We start from the raw sequence: 17579 nt of genomic DNA, 5'->3' as shown, positions 1-17579 counted from the left end.
ATACTGTTGCAGAGAAGGAAAATGGATAGAAGTTTCCTACATAAGGGCCTTTGTCTAGCTCTTTTCAAACCCTGTTCTCAGGAAAGATTGTAAGATGCTCATAGCTAGAGTCTCCCCACAAAGGGAGAATAAGGGACAATTAAATGACCTCCTTTTTATGGCCCCCAAGGCTTCAGCCCCCTTCTCTTTCCAGGCCCCAGCCTCAGTCTTGCTGAAGTGCCTCCCTCTGTGGCCCCAAGGGGGTACCCCCTCAGGCCTCAGGCCTTAGGCCCCCACCCCCATGGCAGTCTCTGGGGTATCTCTCCCTCTGACCTCTTCCCCTCCTCAGGTGCCAACTGATCTTTCCCCTTGCCAGTCCAATATGGCACCTATCTGCCCAACATATATAAAGTTCTTTGCAAATCTTAAGCCATCATATACATGTTAAATGTTATTAGCTATTATAATCTACCTTCACAATATCCTGTCACTTAGAGGTATCCAAAAATGGAATGGGCTTCTTTGGAAGGTAGCATAGGCTCCCTGACTAGAGGTCTTAAGGCAAAGATTTGATGGCTGTTTGACAATACCTTGCAGGCCAGATCACTTTCTTGGTATGTTTTGACCTAGAAGCCCTCTAAGATCCTTTCCAAATCTGAAATTTCGCAGTTCTATGAAATGATTGATTTTTGAACCAATGAAAGTAAATTATACGCACAAATCTTTATTCAATAACAAATAATAACTTATTATGGCACATTCTCCTGTCTATTTCACATGAGTGTTTTCCTCTGTATCAGCAGAAACTTAGTAAAGAGAAAAAAAGAAAGAAATATAGCCCAACTTGATGGGACACAATAAATTAACACAATTTCAAGGCACACATAAAAGTCTTGTATTCTGTCTTCCCTGATCCTTGCACATTCATCAGAAAATGAACCATTCTCATTCTCAGTGGTTTTAGTGAAGAATTTAGTCCATTTGCTTTGACAATGCCTCTATCTTATGACCATCTCTCTTAACAGTTAAACCAGCTGTTACTTTTCAGGGTTCTGGTCACCATCTTAGCATTAGGATCAAATTCAGTCTGGGAGGATCCACTGAAGAAATAGAAGAACCCTAGAAGGAAAAGCAAGGGAAGCAATTAGGTTTTTTTTTTCTAATAAACAAAAACTTAGAGAACGTAAATAACCCCAGAATGAGACATTATTTTCTCAAAATTTAAACTGAAATTTTTCTCTCTTTGCTTCCCTTTCTCCTAATGCTCAAAGAGATTTTTCTCAATCCTTCTGATAAGTTTTTGTCAAATTGAATTATTAAACCAAGAATTAGAGCTGGAAGAGATTTCAGAAATAATCTAATCCAATACCTTCTCTCATGGTATAAATGAAGAGACTAAAATTCAGAGACATTAAGTCTCTTGTTCAAGATCACACAATTGGTAATCATCAGGACTGTATTTAAACTCAAATTTCCTGACTCCAAGTCTATTTTGCTCTTTTCTTAGAAAATTCCATGCACAGGAAGACAATAAGCATTTTTAAGTACCTACGATGTGCTAGGTGCCAAGCAATTTACAAATATTATTTCATTTGATCGTATATATATATATATATACATATATATATGTATATATATATATGTATATATATATATATACATATATATATATGAACTCAATGTGTGAGTTAGTGAGAAAGCAATATACTTTTTGTCTACATGCAAAATGAATTTTAAAATTGTTATTTTTATTAAAAGATATTATTTAATTTATAATTTTAATAATTATACAACTATAATTATAATATAGAATATATGTTTAATATATGATGTTTATATGTAAATATAATAAATAATATTTAGTTATTTAAATTATATATCATAATATTATCAGCAATAATTATTATTAGATTAATATAAAATTATTAATTATTATATAATTATCAGCAACAAATTCTGTTGTCTCAAATAGAAACTTAATTGTGCCAAAGTTGTTGGGGGGAAGTGGAGAGAAAAGTTGGAGAAGAGAGTCTGAATTATTCCCTAATTGCTTTAATTTTCTACCACATTTTAAATTTGTAGGAAGTGTCACACTCTAGCCAGAAGTTGAATCAAGTAGAAAATACTTCACATCCTCCCCTTTTAATAATAAGTGTGCTTTGTCTTTGTTGAAATCTATAATGTCTTACCAAATGATTCGAAAGCAGCATCAATCTTCTGGCCAACTCCTGGAAAGTCGGTTGCTATCTTTCTGGGATAGCCGTGATCCATGGACTGTCTCTTTTCATCATAACTAATCAAAACAGAATGAACAAAGCTTAGAATGGAAGGTCCTTGAAGACAATGAATTGTTCAATTTGGTTTCTGTATCGCTTACTACTGCATGGTAGGTGCTTAATTAATATCTATTGACTGATGGATTCATTATGCTATTGAGGTTGAAGACATATCCCAATAGTGCAGGCCAGTGCATTCTATTGAATTTATTTAGGTTGCCAGGTAAGAAGTCAAGCATTTGAAGCTTTTCCCAGGTCCGTTTTTGGCCATCTTTTACTGTATTCTTTAATTTTTCCTAAATAGGTATTTAATGTAGCCTCTGGAGAAGGCCCTTTTCTTTCTTTCAGTTCACAAATGATCGGGTTGACATTTTAGCCCTGCTACTGGGTTGGTGAGTCATCCTGGCTAAATGTTTAGCAGTCTTGAAAAGAAATGTCAAATATTTTTAGGCTTCCATACATCTTATTTGTCCTGTGGAACTGTCTTAGATTTGCGAGTTTATCCCTGAAAACGGTATTTACACAGTAAAAGTGAGGTTTCTAAATGGAGATTTAAAGCAATTGTTGCGTCCTGCCTATGGGTCTCTACCCACAAGCCCTAACAAATACGATCATCTCCCCACCTTCAATCAACCGCTCCCAATGATTAGAAGTGACAGGGAGTTCCAGACTGGTGGTGGGGTGGAGGGGGGAGAAAATAATTTTAACAGAATGAAGCAAAAATATAGTCCTGGACTGGATCATGTCTACACAGCTTCTTCTAAGGAAGATGTGATAAGTACGCTGTTATAATAAATTGGGCATTTCAGAGCATTACCCCATTCAGGGACTGTTGAAATACCCTTGGAAGTGTTCAGTTCTCTCTACCTCTCCCCATCAACATCAATTTGCTAGGTGAGAAGTATGGCAGTCTGAGAAGAGTTGTATCTCCTCTTGCCAGGGAATTTCTGGAGGTAACAAGGCATATTTTGCAAACTTAGACTGTTGTCTCTGATGTGTGTGTGTGTGTGTGAGTGTGTGTGTGTGTGTGTTTGAATCATCAGAGAGGGAGAAGGACAAATGTATTATTCTTTAACGTCCCTTTGTCTGGTCAGTTGTTATCTGAGTTGTCAATGCACAATTCTTGTACTGAACAATAAATAGACAGCTGACACCAGCCTGTGCCAGGGACATTGTATTCCAGCAAAATTGCTTTTAGGTAATAATCTAGAAATTAATTCCTACTCTGAGCCAAGAAAGCACAAGTACTTGTCCAAAGTAAATCTACATGGCAAATCTACCATGTCCACATATAATGTGAAGTATAGAATAGAGGCAACTGCCTGCATTATAAAAGGGAAAGAAATCTATTTGTAATGATTGGTGATATATCAGGAGAAAGTGTATGATTTATCTCTTCTATCTACTTAACTATTGATGTGTTTTCTATGAAAGTCACAGACTAAAAAAAAGGGGGGGACTAAGTGCCAGGGAAGTGATGCTAGAAAGGAGAGGATAAGTACAGTAAATGCACCTGGAGTCCACTAACTAATCCTTAGTAGGTCTAATGCTATTTCTTTTAAGTGAACAGTTATTTGGCCACCGACCCCCCACTAGCTTCTTCGGCTGGGGATCATTATTTCCTCTCTTTCTCAGAGTCTGACAATGATGATGAATATAAATGCTTATGTAAAGCTCTTTATTTACTTTGATTTTAATAAAGAGCAGTGCTTCTAGACAACATAGACTTCAATGAATCAAATTTTGAAAAGAGTATTTATTGAGCACTGGCTACGTGCTCAGCTTTGTGCGAGGCACCTTCAGATACAGATGGATAAGACATGTTCCTTTCCCTTAAGGATATTATTGTCTAATTAGGGACACACACACACATACAATAAGTGTGGGCACTATAACTCAGTATATAATCAAGTGCTAAATGGAGTGGTGAGGACCATCAGGGCTGCAGTAGTTTAAAGGAGAGGGAGATTGATCATGATCTAGGAAGGCATGGTGGGGATTGTGGAGGCAGATTTGAGGAAGAGGTATAGTTTTGAAAGAAAAGAAAATAAAGGAGGGACTTCCAGGCAAGGCACAGGTAATATCTATCCAATATAGAAACTAGATAAGAACAGTACATGATGAAAGCATAAGAATTTTTTATGATAAATTCAAGATTTTACTTATAAAGTAAAATTGACTGACTAGATCCTCTGTTTTTCTGTTCAGTCATTTCAGTCATGACCAACTCCTTGTGACCCCATTTGAGGTCTTCTTCTCCAAGATACTTCGAGTATTTTGCCATTTCCTTCTCCAGCTCATTTATAGATGAGGAAACGTAGGCAAACAGGGTTAAGTGACTTGCCCAGGGTCTCACAGCTAACAAGTGTCTCAGGCCAGATTTACACTCACCACTATGTCTCATAGCTTCTCTGTTAAATGTCCAAAAAGGGATTTTATCCCTTTTCATCCCATTTGTTCTGCATATAGCTTATTTTGTATATATTTATTTGAATATTGTCCTCTGTCCCCCATACAAATGTAAGCTTCTTGAGGGTAGGGACTATCTTTTACCTCTTTTTGTATCCCCAACACTTAGAACAATGCCTGACACATTGATTAAGTAAAGAAAAATCTCTTGGAGAACCTTAGGATTCCAATATGTCACTTTGAAAAATAACTCTTCAATAATTTAAGGATTTACAGTTTCTTTGGTGAAGGAAGCTCTCCTTATCTTTGTAATACTAACTGGTAGACTATCTTCAAAGGCTGTTATGAGCTGGCTAGATAGAGAGAAAGAAAGATGAGCGAGAGAGAGAGAGAGAGAGAGATATTAAATAGATTAAAAATCATTACCTGTTGGCCAAATTGGGCTCTCAAATTTAGCTATATTGGTACTTGGACAACAGACTCAGTGTAAAGGCTTATAATGGAGGCCCCTGCTCAGTAAGGTAAGCTAGAGTTCAACTTCACTGTCACAACCTTTGGGAACCTAGAGTCATGTGTACACCATAATGGGATATCAGGGTAGGACTTCACTGAAGGACTGGGGGGAAAATAATAGTGTGCCTCTTTAAACTTAATAGAAATGGCTTCAAGTTGAGTCTTACCTCCAGTAATCGTCATTCACAAAGAAATACGTTTTTTGTTTTTCTTTGTGGAAAAATGCTGCATCAATCTTCTCTACAGTTCTTGGAAAGCCCAGAGTATAGATATCTCTTGGGTAACCTGGCTGGATGTCATTTCCTCTGACAGCCCAGAATTTGCTTTCTATGAAGAAAAATCAATAGGAGCTTTGAGTGAGAGAGAGGTCAAAGTTCTTTATTGTTATTTCATTTTAGAAGTACATTTTGATGAAGAAATATCATAGGGCAGCAAAGAATTGAGTCAGGACACCTGGGGATTAATTTTTGGCCTGCTCCTGAGTGACTGGGTAACTTTGCTTGAGTCATTTTGATCTCTCTATATCTCAGTTTCCTCATTTGTGAAAATAGGGACAATCATACGTATCCCTATTCTTGTTTTGGAGATCAAATAAGATCATGTATGGGAAAGACTTCTTAGAAGCCTTAAGCATCATAGAATGTTATGGTTTTACAGTGACTAAAAAACAACCAAGCCTTTGTATGAAATTTGAAAATAACATTGAACACCAATAACAATAACTAACATTTATATGAAGTCTACTACATATGTAGTGGTTCAAGTTCTGGACCTAAAGTCAGGAAGACTCATCTTCCTGAGTTCAAATCTGGCCTCAGACACTTCCTAGCTATGTGACCCTGGGCAAGTCATTTAATACTGTTTGCCTCTGTTTTCTCATCTATAAAATGAACTGGAGAAGGAAATGGAAAACTGCTCCAGTATCTTTGCCAAAAAAATCCCAAATGTCATCTTAGAGAGTTGGATACAACTGAAAAACAACTGAACAGCCACAAAATATACCAGACTCAGTGCTTAGTTCTTTACAAATTGATCCTCCTCACCATTCTGGAAGGCAGGTGTTATTATTATTATCTCCATTCCATAGTTGAGGAACCTGAGGCAAACAGAAGTTAAGTGACTTGCCCAAAGTCACACAACCAGTATGCAGTTTCAGAGGTCAGATTTGAACTTGGGTTTTCTTGACTCCAAACATAGAACTCTATCCACTACACTGCATACCTGCCTTACTGGATATTTTATTAAATGAATTTGTAATCAATTGCATCACATGCTTAAGCAAAGAAGGGCAATTTTGAGATTTAAAGTAGTAAGGAATTCTTTTTTAAAAATAGCAACTTCAAAAAGTGATATTTAAATCATGTTCAGGCAGATATTGTGTTTCCCTATGATTCTCAGGAAAAAATGTGTTTCGTAGAGAGGCAAAAAGCATTGAGTCTAGATTCAGAGGACCTGGAGTAGGACAAGTCACTTACCACCCCAGGCCTCAGTTTCCTCTTTGGAAAAGGGAAGTTTGATTAAAGATCCTATCTAGCCCTCAATCCTATAATTTGTGATATTCCACATCATTTAGGCATTAGAACTTCCATGTTATGTACCAATAGATAAAAATGATTTGATAAAGTAAGGAAAATCCAATTCTTATTAGGATTTATCCCAGTTAGTTAAAGAAATGACTGTCCAATAATTACCTTTAAAAACAAAAACCATATCCTTGGTAGTGAGTTCATAGGCAGCATCAAAACCTGATGGAAGAGAGGGCCAAAAGGCAGACAGCGAATATCGCACTGGTTCTACACTGTTGATCGACTTACGCCAAAAGTACCTGAAAGCAGTTTTAAAAGAATTGCACACATGAAACATCCCATTAATTTTAATTATTGGAGAGATCATCAGCTACTTTCTCCAGGGAAGGGGGAAGTGGAGAAGGAGGGTATGGAGAGGGAGGGCTTGTCTATTAGGTGGTCAAAAGAACTTTCTCCTCCCTCCCATTTCTTACATGTATTCTCTCTCTCTCCTGTTGAGGGCCTTCATGCCTGACCAGCCCTCACGCTATCCATGCTACTCCTACAGCAGTGTAAAGAAGTGTGGACCAATAATGGCTACAGCTTGTCTAGGACATCCCTCAGAAACACATATGGCCTTGTGTTTCCAGAGAAGTGGGAGCCAAACAACTGTGTGGAATCTCTCGTCTCCCTGTAAACCACTCAATCTACCTTAAGAACCTGCAGTGGGCTATCCTCCATAGGGTTATGGGGCTGTGTACGCCTTGTATCTGACCTGTGGAAAGTAAATATGGCTACATGTTGATTTATTAGTAGGATGTTTTAAAATGTCAGCACATAGCAATCCTTTGGGCAGATATACAAATGTCACTACCTGTCTATAGATTACTCAGAATAAATCAATGTCTCTGGATAAGGCTCTAGGGGCAAGACAGCTGTGCTGTTCTTGGGGTCAGAAGGTATAGGTTCAAAATCCAGCTCTGCTATTTAGAACTGGGAGAATCCTTTGGGATCAGTTGGTACAGCTCCAACAAAGGGAAAGACTAAGCCCCAGACAGTTGAAGTGAATTACCCTAGGTCAAACATAGAGCCCAGGGCTAACCCTGATCTTCTGATTCTAAATGGAAAACCCAGTGAGCTTTCTACTGTGGCACACTCTACCTCCACTGTTCTTTAAGAGTCTTCAGATGGTAGCAAATGATATTTCCCCCTATTTTTCTAGGACCTGTCTAAGATCTCATAATTAGTGGCAAAAACAGAAGCAGAGCCCTTACCCAAGGGCTTCACAAAGGTGTGGAGGTTACCCTCCAAGTGTCATGAATCCTAAGATTCATAAGGTTGAAAACTAGAAGCAACTTAGAGATCATCTAATAAAATCCCTTCATCTAGATAAACAAAAGGAGGCCAAGAAAAATAAACTGACTCTCCCAAAGTCACAATGACAATAAGTAACAGAACTGGCATTTGAACTCAGGTCTTCTGACACCAGATCCAGTGCTCTTTTACTAGACCAGAGGTATCAAACTTATGAACATGGCAGGCAACAGTCCTGAATGGAGCCTGAACCAAATTTAAATGTGATTGAGAAATGTTTAACAAATTACATAAAAATACAATATAACATAGATAGTATTGATTTGTGGTTTTCTAAGTCAACAAGCTCTCCTTAGGGATCTGTTTCTGTTTGAGTTTAGCACTACTGTAGACCACAGCTTCCTTATAGTCTTCTGATTCTGAGGCTGGGACTCATTATGCTATATGGTGTTGCCTTCGAGGACAGTGTTCCTGGGTTGGATAATAGGGCAGAATTTTTTATAAGTGACTAATTTGAGATTTTTTTAAAAAATGAAGTCATAAGAGGCAGAGTTGGGATCCTATATCCTCTGACTCTTAAAATGGTACTCTTGATTGCACCACACTGATTCTCAATGATCCTGGGACTTCAGACAAATCACTTGACCCTCCCATACCTTAGTTCTTTCATCTAAAAAATGAAGGGTTTGGACAAAGCAGACCTCTAAGGTTCCTTCCACCTTTAAGTTTTATCAGTCCTATGATTCATGACCCTTGGAGGCAGCTATCTTGAGCTAACATCAATCACATTCAAGTCTGCAAACATGACGTTCATCATTTAGCAAGACAGAGATTGTCTAGGGAATGTAGAACAGATCTGGATTTGTTGACAGCCTAAGGGAAAATTTCTGGTTCTTAATGTTCAGAATTCAATGTTCAGATTTGATTTTGTTTTTGTTTTTCTATTCTTAGTTCAACAATTTCAAGAACTAGGTGGAGGGAAAAGTTTCATCTGATCATACCCGTCTTTAAAGAACAACATTTCTCCCCGAAGAGTGCTCACTGCATCAAAGGAGGTGTTAGGGTCACAAGTTTCTGGGTTCTCTTCAGGCTTCTTTTGTTCTGTAGATTTGGTAGGTGGTAGTGGATCATCAGAGGAATCCAGTGGATATCCTAGAGAGAAAATTTGCGGGGGGGAGTAAGTGAATGGGGGTGCTAAAATGCAAGGCATTCAGTGCCTCGTTGAAGGATCATGCTGTCAATATATTTGCAGTATACTTAGTTTAAACACATATCATTATAGTCACATTTTCCCCAGGATTCCTCTTCTCTGCTTTTTGGAGTACATAGCTTCCTTTAAGATTCAGCTCATGAACTCTCACCTCGCCTAGGTGGTCTTTGCTGGTCCCCACAACTTGTAGTGCTTCTCCATCTAAGACCACCATGCAATTATATTTGTCTTGTATGTACTGATTCATATATGCTGTCTTTCCTGTTAGAATGTAAGCTCTTTGAGAGCAGGAACTATTTTTTTCTTTTGTAACTCCAGCAGTTAGCATAATGCCTGGCACATAATAAGTCTTAAATAAATGCTTATTGATAGACAGGCAGACAGACAAACAGAGAGATAAACTGAAGAATGCCTTAGAAAGAATTGAACTCATTTTTGCACTCACCATAGAGAGTCTGAATGCCATCAATATCATCCTGAGAAAGGTGGAACTTGCTGAGGTCTGTATTTGTGTTGTAGATTGGGTACATCAGAGCACTGGTATCACTAGAATGAAGGAGACCCAGGGAATGGCCAAATTCATGAGCAGCAACAAGGAATAAGTTGGCTCCTGGTGGGAAATCATCAGTTTTCAGTGACCAAAAAGCTAGTCTTTGAATTATCCAAACAGTAAACATATATATATTATATAACAACCATCAAGTTGAACAGAGGCCTACCCCTAGGGCAGAGAAATTTAACAAAAAACTTTTTAATAGAATCTCCTTAAAGAAAATTGATCAATATGTCCAGGGGTAAAGAAAATATTTTTTATTAACTTAGAGAATAATGATGACCTGTGAAAGAGAAAGACTCAGAATGTCCTCCCAATGATACATGAAGTTGAAGACCAATGCCTTTTTCCTTGGTGGTATTGGGATACACACTGAACAATCCCTACTCTAGAAAAGTGCTTTTCTTTTTTCTTTTAATTGGGAAAATAATATATGTAGAATTTTAATGATACGTTCTCATAGGAGTTAAAATAAAAAGAAATTGACACTATTTAAAGGTGGATAAACCAACTACAGTATCAATGACAATGAATCATAGTTTTTTCATTTTACTTTAAGGTCTTTGGGTGGCAAACTCTTGCTATTTTCTGTTCTACCAACAAATTTTTTGAAAGCCAAATATGTATAGGGCATTTTGCTAGGCTCTGGGAGTTTTGCCTATTTTCTCTGCACCATTATTATCAAACACTTGTTGAAAAGCAACATGGAGGAATGGATAGAACATTGATTGGACTTGAGCTCAGGAAGACCTGGATTCAGATTTCCCCTCTGACAGTTATTGATTGCATGATCCTGCTCAACTGAGTTTACCCCGCAATGCCTCAGGCACTAGGATTTCTCTACTAAGTCATAGAAAATGGGGCTAAAGAGAATTTCCAATGCTGAGGAAATCATGATTTGTGACTCTACTAGGTGTTATTGGGATTTCAGGTAAGGACTAAATGCAATATATCATTTAAAAAAACAAGATAAATTATTTCTAGCATATTTATCAATCACTTCTCAAAAGCAGTTGACTATTGCACAAACATCTTGTTCAGTCTTTCTTTGTAGTCTAAGTAATATATCCAAAGTCAGCAATAAGTAGCAGATAAAGGATCAGCCTCGGATTCAAGAGAATTGGTTTCATGTCTTATCTAAGGAATATACTAGTTTTGAGACTCTAAGCAAGGGGGTAGGTGGTATGGTGGATAGAGTACTGGGTCTAGAGTCAGAAAGATTCCCCTTCTTGAGTTCAAAGCTGGCCTCAGACTCTTACTAGCTGTATAACCCCAGACAAGTCACTTAGTCCTGTTTGTCTCAGTTTCCTCATCTGTACAATGAGCTGGAGAAGGAAATGGCAAACTACTCTGGTATCTTTGTCAAGAAAATCCCAAATGGGATCTAAAAGGGTCTTAAATGCTTGAAAAACAACTCATGACCCTGAGCAAGTCAGCTCTTAGTACCCCATACAACTTTCTAGGATGTTTATCCCAAATCACAAATCAATGTTATGGAAGAAAGAGTTGTAACTTTAAAAAAAAACAAGTCAGAATGCATCACAAACAGTAAGAATGATTTCTCCACTGAGATCTTGATTGGGGTAAAATTTTATTTATGTTTAGCTGTTGAATTTTTGCTATTCATGGCCAAAATGGAAGCTCCAATCCCGATCTAGACGGCCCTTTGCCCTTTCTAGAGGCAGTTGGCCCAATCTAGTCTAAAAGTTTTTGTTAAGTATCCACTTCATTGTCATTCTCTCAACAAAGTGTCTATTTCCCTTTTCGTTTCTATCATAATAACTATCTCTATTAGTGAACACAGCATATGGTTCATTTTCGATCTTGCAAGAGTGCTTTGAAACATATCTAATTGAGTAAAGAATATGAACAGTGAAGCATGGATACCATATTTTGCGACTGGAATATTCCAAAGATACCATGAAAGAGTGCTTGAGCTTAGATACAGTGAAATCTCAATTAAACAAAATTCCACTAGCTGAAATTCTCACCAGGGATTTAGCCAAAAGAATAAGCTCCTAGCTATACCTTTAGGTAAGCAAGATTCAATTTACTATATTATACCTTGTACATCTATAATATTCTAGAAATTGCCACTGATAGTTATAATCTTCAAGATGATAAGATCATAGATATAGTGCTAGAAAGAGAACATCTAGTCCAATAGGCTCATTTTCCAGATGAAAAAACTGAGTCCTAGAGCTTTAAAAAGCTTGTCCAAAGTCACATAGATAGTAAGAATTAAATCTTGTATCTAAAACCAAGTCCAGATTCTAAATCATTAGATAAAGTTTATGGCTATACTTTCTATACTGTTTTCACTAAAGTAGAAAGATTAATTAATGCCTTTTAGAAAACTTTTCAATAATGATGATACAAAACAAAAAGAATTTTCTAATCAACTCCTAAAAATTCAATTAGTAAGGTCATCCATTTTCAGATCATTCTAGTGAATTATCATTTTTATTAAAAATCATCTTAAAGTAATTTTAACTTACCATTCTTATCTTCTGTCCATTGTTCATCATCATCCAAGTGAACATCTCCATTAATATTAGGCCCAGGTGGATAGGCATGACCCAGGACTCCCCCAGGTCCATCAAAGGGTAGAAAATCTCCATGAGCTAACAAGAACAAAGATCATTTTTTTTTTTTTTGAGAAGTAGTTTTTGCCTTCAAAAGTCTTGGAAACGATTATATCACATTAGTCAGCACACATAGTTATTTACTTTTAACTAGCTTACTCTCCTCTAGCACTCTCCTCTCCTCCCCCTGCCACACCCCACCCCTCTTTTTTTAAAATAGGGATATTTTCCAGCCTGGCCTGGGTTTCATAGGATCATAGATTTAAAGCTAAAAAGGATTTTAAAAGTCATATCTTCAAAACTCAGTTTATATGCCACCTCTAAGAAGGGGCAGTTATAGAATGCCCCCATTATTAGTTCCTAATATTTTGTTATTGGATGTATTTTGCATTTACTTATCTGTCTCCATTCCACTCAGTAGAATGAAAGTTCTTTATGGATGTGTTTTTATCTTTGTTTCTTCAGTACCTATCCCATTGTCAAGTCCATGGTAGGCATTGAATAAGTTCTTATTGAATTGATCATAAAATCCTAGATTTTATCACTGGAAGACAACTCAGGGACCATGTAGTCCAACCCTACCCCACCCTACCAATTTTTATTAAAAATTTATTATTAAAAAATTTATTAAAAAATCTATCAAGATGAAGAAATTGATATCCGGCAAGGATAAGTAATGCCCAGGACCACACAGGAAGCATCAAGCAGATTTTGAGCTCTGTCTGCTTTACTCCAGACCTATTCCCATCTTTCTATCCTGTGAGCCTATTGTCGAATTAAATCTAATCTAACCCCCTCATTTTTTAGATGAAGAAACTGACTTGTTCCAGATCATATACCTAATAATTGGCAGATCCAAGAATTTAAATCTAAACCTTCTGGTTTGAAATGCAACATTCTTTCCACTGTGAAAAGAGGGCAGGGGAATGAAGGAAAGAGAGTGGGGCAGAATTTTGTTTTTTTTTACCTTGGACAGCAAAAGAGATCATGATGTCAGCCTCTCCTTCCCTGAGCCTGGTGAATGTGAGGGGAGTAACATCACTCCAGACTTTCAGAGCTCTCTCTATGGCAGCGTCTATGTCAGATTTTTTCATATCAGATGTGTAGTTCACAATCCTTTATTAAAGAATTGAAGGAAATTAACCTACATTCATTATTTTTCACATCAGAAGTAAATGACAAAGTTAAGACTCCAAGAAACCTCATCATCAAGCATTACCTGTACGTAACCTCATTCTTTCTCCATTTAGGCTTATAGGCAAAGAAAGCAAAAGAGGAAACATCAGGAAATCCACATCTGGGCTTCTTCATCATATCCATAGTGTCATCATCCAAATTCCCAGTCACCTGCAAGCCTAAGAACTTTTGCATCTCTTGGATTTTTGCAACGACTGGGCTACTGTTCTTGCTACGAACAGACTGCTTCATATTATTTTTAAGGTTGTAGAAGTCTTCCAGGTATTTCTAGTGGGATAAGAAGCATAATGATTTAGTTGTCTCTAAGATTTTTTACGTATTATTACTATCAGTAATAATATTAAGAAATACTATGGCACACTGGATAAAAGGTAAGCTTTAGAGTCAGGAAGACTTGAATTCAAGTATTGCCCCTGACACGTACTGGCTGTTTAACCAAAGATAAGCCACTCAATTTCTCAGTACCTCAGGTACCTTTCTGTAACTATAAATTATAGATAAATTGCCAGTTTATATCAATGAAGAGAATTTTCACACTAGAACATCTTATATTAATAAAGTCACAGGTTTGAACAATAAAAAAATAAAAATTATATATGTTCGTATGTTAGAAATAATATTATTCTATTGCTCATGTCTCAACCCTTTTGAAGTATTCTGCTAGCTTTTCAAAATACAAGTGAATTGAATATATATATTTTCACATTATTCTTCAAATAACTATTCATCTTCATAGTTGGTTTTTCCTTCATAACTAACTTTTAAATTTCACATTGAATGGTTTTACTGCACAAAGAAAAGTGTATTATATAGATAAAGAAAAAGAACACTTTTGATTTAATTGTGTGAATTTCTCTAGACAATTTCATTAATTTTCCACATCCCCTTACTAGTATAGATCTCTCCATGAAGGTTACTGTCTCTATAAGACATTTGCCTTTGTCAAGAGTAACATAAACAGAATACTTCCTTCTTATTTGTTTTAAACTATGGTTTTTTGAGCCTTAAATATGCCTTTCATTCAAATAATTTCATTCAAAAATAACAAGAGGCAAAGATCATTTCTCCAACTGCTTCACTGGACTCCTGTCTGCTTGCCTGCCTGCCCACCCTGGAGAAGTGAAGCCCGTCTTCCTATGTTACCTGGACACGATCCATACTCAGCTTTCCAGCTGTGGTTGCTGGGTTCAGAGGATAGGCTGCAGAAAATGCCAGAAGTAACAGGAGAATTGGAAGACTCTTCATTGTGATCTTCAATACTGGTCTTTTAGTAAAGCGTGTCAGGTTCTGCCAATTCTCCTGCATACCTCAATGGTTCCACTTTTATAATCCTCCCTGGTATTTTGTTGACATGACCCACTGGCTTGAGTCACAGCTAAGCAGCAGCAGAAATCATCCCCCCAAAATAAATAAAAAAGAGTGACACAGGGTTTTTTTCCCCTAATTCCTCTCAGCTTTCCAATTTTGCAATGCTGCAGTATGATTAAGATGCAGGAAATGTTTCCTGTGCTTTCATGAAGGAAAACTTTAATATCTACACCTGGAAATGAAAGTTACATTGGACTCTCTAATACAGCAGTGTGTGTATGTGTGTGTGTGTGTGTGTGTGTGTGTGTGTGCGCGCGTGTGTGCGTGTATTTCATGTGGGGAAGATGACTTTGCAAAAATTCAAAATGTTCTAGTTTTTTTTTAAGCAAGGCAGTTTTCTGCCCAGTTCATTTTAATTCCTAATGCAAGCATGTACACACAAATTAGGAGAATACAAGCCCCAGCAGAACATAAGTTACTTGAGGGCAGGAATAATTTGATTCTTTTACCTTTTTAGGGCAGTTCTTGGCAATGTGCTTGGCACATAACAGAGTATATTAGTAGAAATTAAATTGAATAGAAGAGGTAAAATTGCAGGACAACTGACAGATGATCATTACAATGAACATTAGATAATTAGATTTATGAAATTTTAGAGTTGAGGCAGCTAGGTGCCTCAGTGGATAGAGTGCCAGGAAGATTGATCTTTCCGAGCTCAAAACTGGCCTCAGACACTTACTAGCTATGTGGCCCTCGCAAGTCCCTTAACCCTTTTTGTCTCAGGTCTCTCATCCATAAAATGATCTGGAGAAAGAAAGGCAAACCATTCCAGTCAGTGTCTTTGCCAAGAAAACTCCAAATGGGGTCATGAAGAGTTGGAAACAACTGAACAAAATTCATTCATTCATAGAGTTGAAAAGAGTATTAAAACTAATTTAGCTGTGTGACCCTGGGCAAGTCCCTTAGCCCTGTCTGCCTCAGTTTCCTTATCTGTAGAATGAACTGGAGAAGGAAATGGCAAACCATTTTAGTATCTTTGCCACCAAAAAACCCCTTCAACTGGGGTCATGAAGAGTTTGGAACAACTTAACAAAATTCATTCATTCATCGAGTCGAAAAGAACATTTAAACTAATTTAGCCAGGCTCTTATCCAAGGCATGATTTCATTCTACATCATGTATTCAGTATGTGGTTATTCAACTACTATTTGAGATTTCCAGGGATAGGGAACTCATTACATGATGAGGCAAACCATTCCACCTTTGAACTGGTCAACCTGTTAGAAAGTTGTTTCTAAATGAACCTTTGTGTGAGAGTCCAGTACATAAAATCCAAATGCATTCAGGTGGATTCTTAATTTCCCTTGCTTATAGGTCCTACCTAGGAGACCTGAGGAAATGTATGCCTGGCAATTTCAATACACTGAGATTATAGGTTACAATAAATATTAAAGGAAAAAGTTATTGTTTTGTTATTTTAAATTAAAAGGCTATGGAAAATAAAAGTAGGTCTAACTATATCACTCCCCTCCTCAATAAACTCCAATGTTTTAGAGTCAGGAAGACTTGAATTCAAAAACTGCCCCTGACACGTACTGGCTGTTTAACCAAAGATAAGCCACTCAGTTTCTCAGAACCTCAGGTGCCTTTCTGTAACTATAAATTGTAGATAAATTGCCAGTTTATATTACCTATTACCTCCAGGATTAAATATAACATCTTCTAATTTTTAAAGTCCTTCACAACCTGGCCCCTTCAGACCTTTCCAGTCTTCTTATACTTTACTTCAACTTTGCATACTGTAAGATTTAGTGACACTGGTTTTCTTGCTTCTTTGATTCCTTTATATTCACTATACCCCAAACCAGAAATATTCTCCCTCCTGGACTTTGCCTTCTAGCTTCCTTCAAGACTTAATTCAAATTCTACCTTCTTCAAGAGGCCTTCCTGGCCTATCCTCCTTCCCTGGCCCATTGCCCACTGCCTTCCCTCTAATTACTTCCTTTTTACACTGTATTTCCTCAGTCTCCCCCATTAGACATAATATCCTTGATAGATGGTTTTTGCCTTTCTTTATATCTTCAGTGCCAGCTTCAGTACCAGACCAATACTAGGTGCTTAATAAATACTTTTGAACTGACTGAAAACAGAAATCTGGGGTAACAAACAGAAGTCTGCCAATGAGCAGAACTCTCCTTTCCCCAGCCATTTTCTTTCCCTTTTCTCTGAAGTCCAAAGCGATATCGAAGGATGCGTGGGGAGGGTCAGGATGATTCTCTGTGAGGATTGGAAGTTCAATTCCGTGTGGACGGTCTCGGGCGGGCAAAAGTGGGACTTCTAAATCTTAGAGTCTTACGAGGCCCTCCATGAACAGCGGGGATTCGAGAAGGTCAGACTGAGCTAGTTCGGCTAGCTCGGGTATTTCCGCCTCTCCCCGGGAGATACGTGATGGGTGGAGTCTCCCTGTCCTCCAGGTCGTCCCGGATTGGGCACACCTGTTGTCTCCTAACAGGCTCGATATTGATATGTAAACTACGGGCAAAGGGCTTAAGTAGGTTCAGGAAAGCCGGAAAAAGCCTCTTGGGCGAAGGACCACGTGTGAGCTTACTAGGCTCCTCACTTTCCTCTCTCTTTCTCCCCCCTCCCCCTCTCTCCCCACTTACACTTTTATTCCTAAGCCCTTATTGTAGATCTTTGCCTCTTTGGGAGATATCTCTCTCCTTCCCCCTA

At 37.6% G+C, this 17579-nt stretch overlaps 1 protein-coding gene across 1 annotated transcript; it reads right to left on the bottom strand.

Moving 5' to 3' along the window:
- Positions 1-683: 683 nt before the first annotated feature.
- Positions 684-14924, bottom strand: LOC140508946 (stromelysin-1-like). The gene is made up of 10 exons (XM_072616872.1): positions 14685-14924; positions 13564-13808; positions 13312-13460; positions 12258-12383; positions 9652-9816; positions 8998-9148; positions 6869-7002; positions 5345-5504; positions 2169-2272; positions 684-1098 (listed from the first exon to the last, which is right to left on the bottom strand). The coding sequence occupies exons 1-10, from the start codon at positions 14844-14846 to the stop codon at positions 998-1000; spliced, it is 1497 nt and encodes a 498-aa protein (XP_072472973.1). The 5' UTR covers positions 14847-14924; the 3' UTR covers positions 684-997.
- Positions 14925-17579: the final 2655 nt, after the last annotated feature.

The sequence above is a fragment of the Notamacropus eugenii genome, chromosome 5 (assembly GCF_028372415.1).
Source record: "Notamacropus eugenii isolate mMacEug1 chromosome 5, mMacEug1.pri_v2, whole genome shotgun sequence".
In the NCBI taxonomy this organism is placed as follows: Eukaryota; Metazoa; Chordata; class Mammalia; order Diprotodontia; family Macropodidae; genus Notamacropus; species Notamacropus eugenii.
Note: the sequence above shows the minus strand (reverse complement) of the source record. Positions and strands in the feature narration are given on the sequence as shown.

Excerpts from the sequence above, each read along its gene's own strand:
- LOC140508946 (XM_072616872.1), bottom strand. The coding sequence starts at position 14,846 with ATGCAGGAGAATTGGCAGAACCTGACACGCTTTACTAAAAGACCAGTA. Across the intron at positions 13,461-13,563 it reads AAGAATGAGGTTACGTACAG|GATTGTGAACTACACATCTG; the intron begins GTAATGCTTGAT and ends TCTTTAATAAAG. Across the intron at positions 2,273-5,344 it reads GTGAATGACGATTACTGGAG|TTATGATGAAAAGAGACAGT; the intron begins GTAAGACTCAAC and ends TGTTTTGATTAG.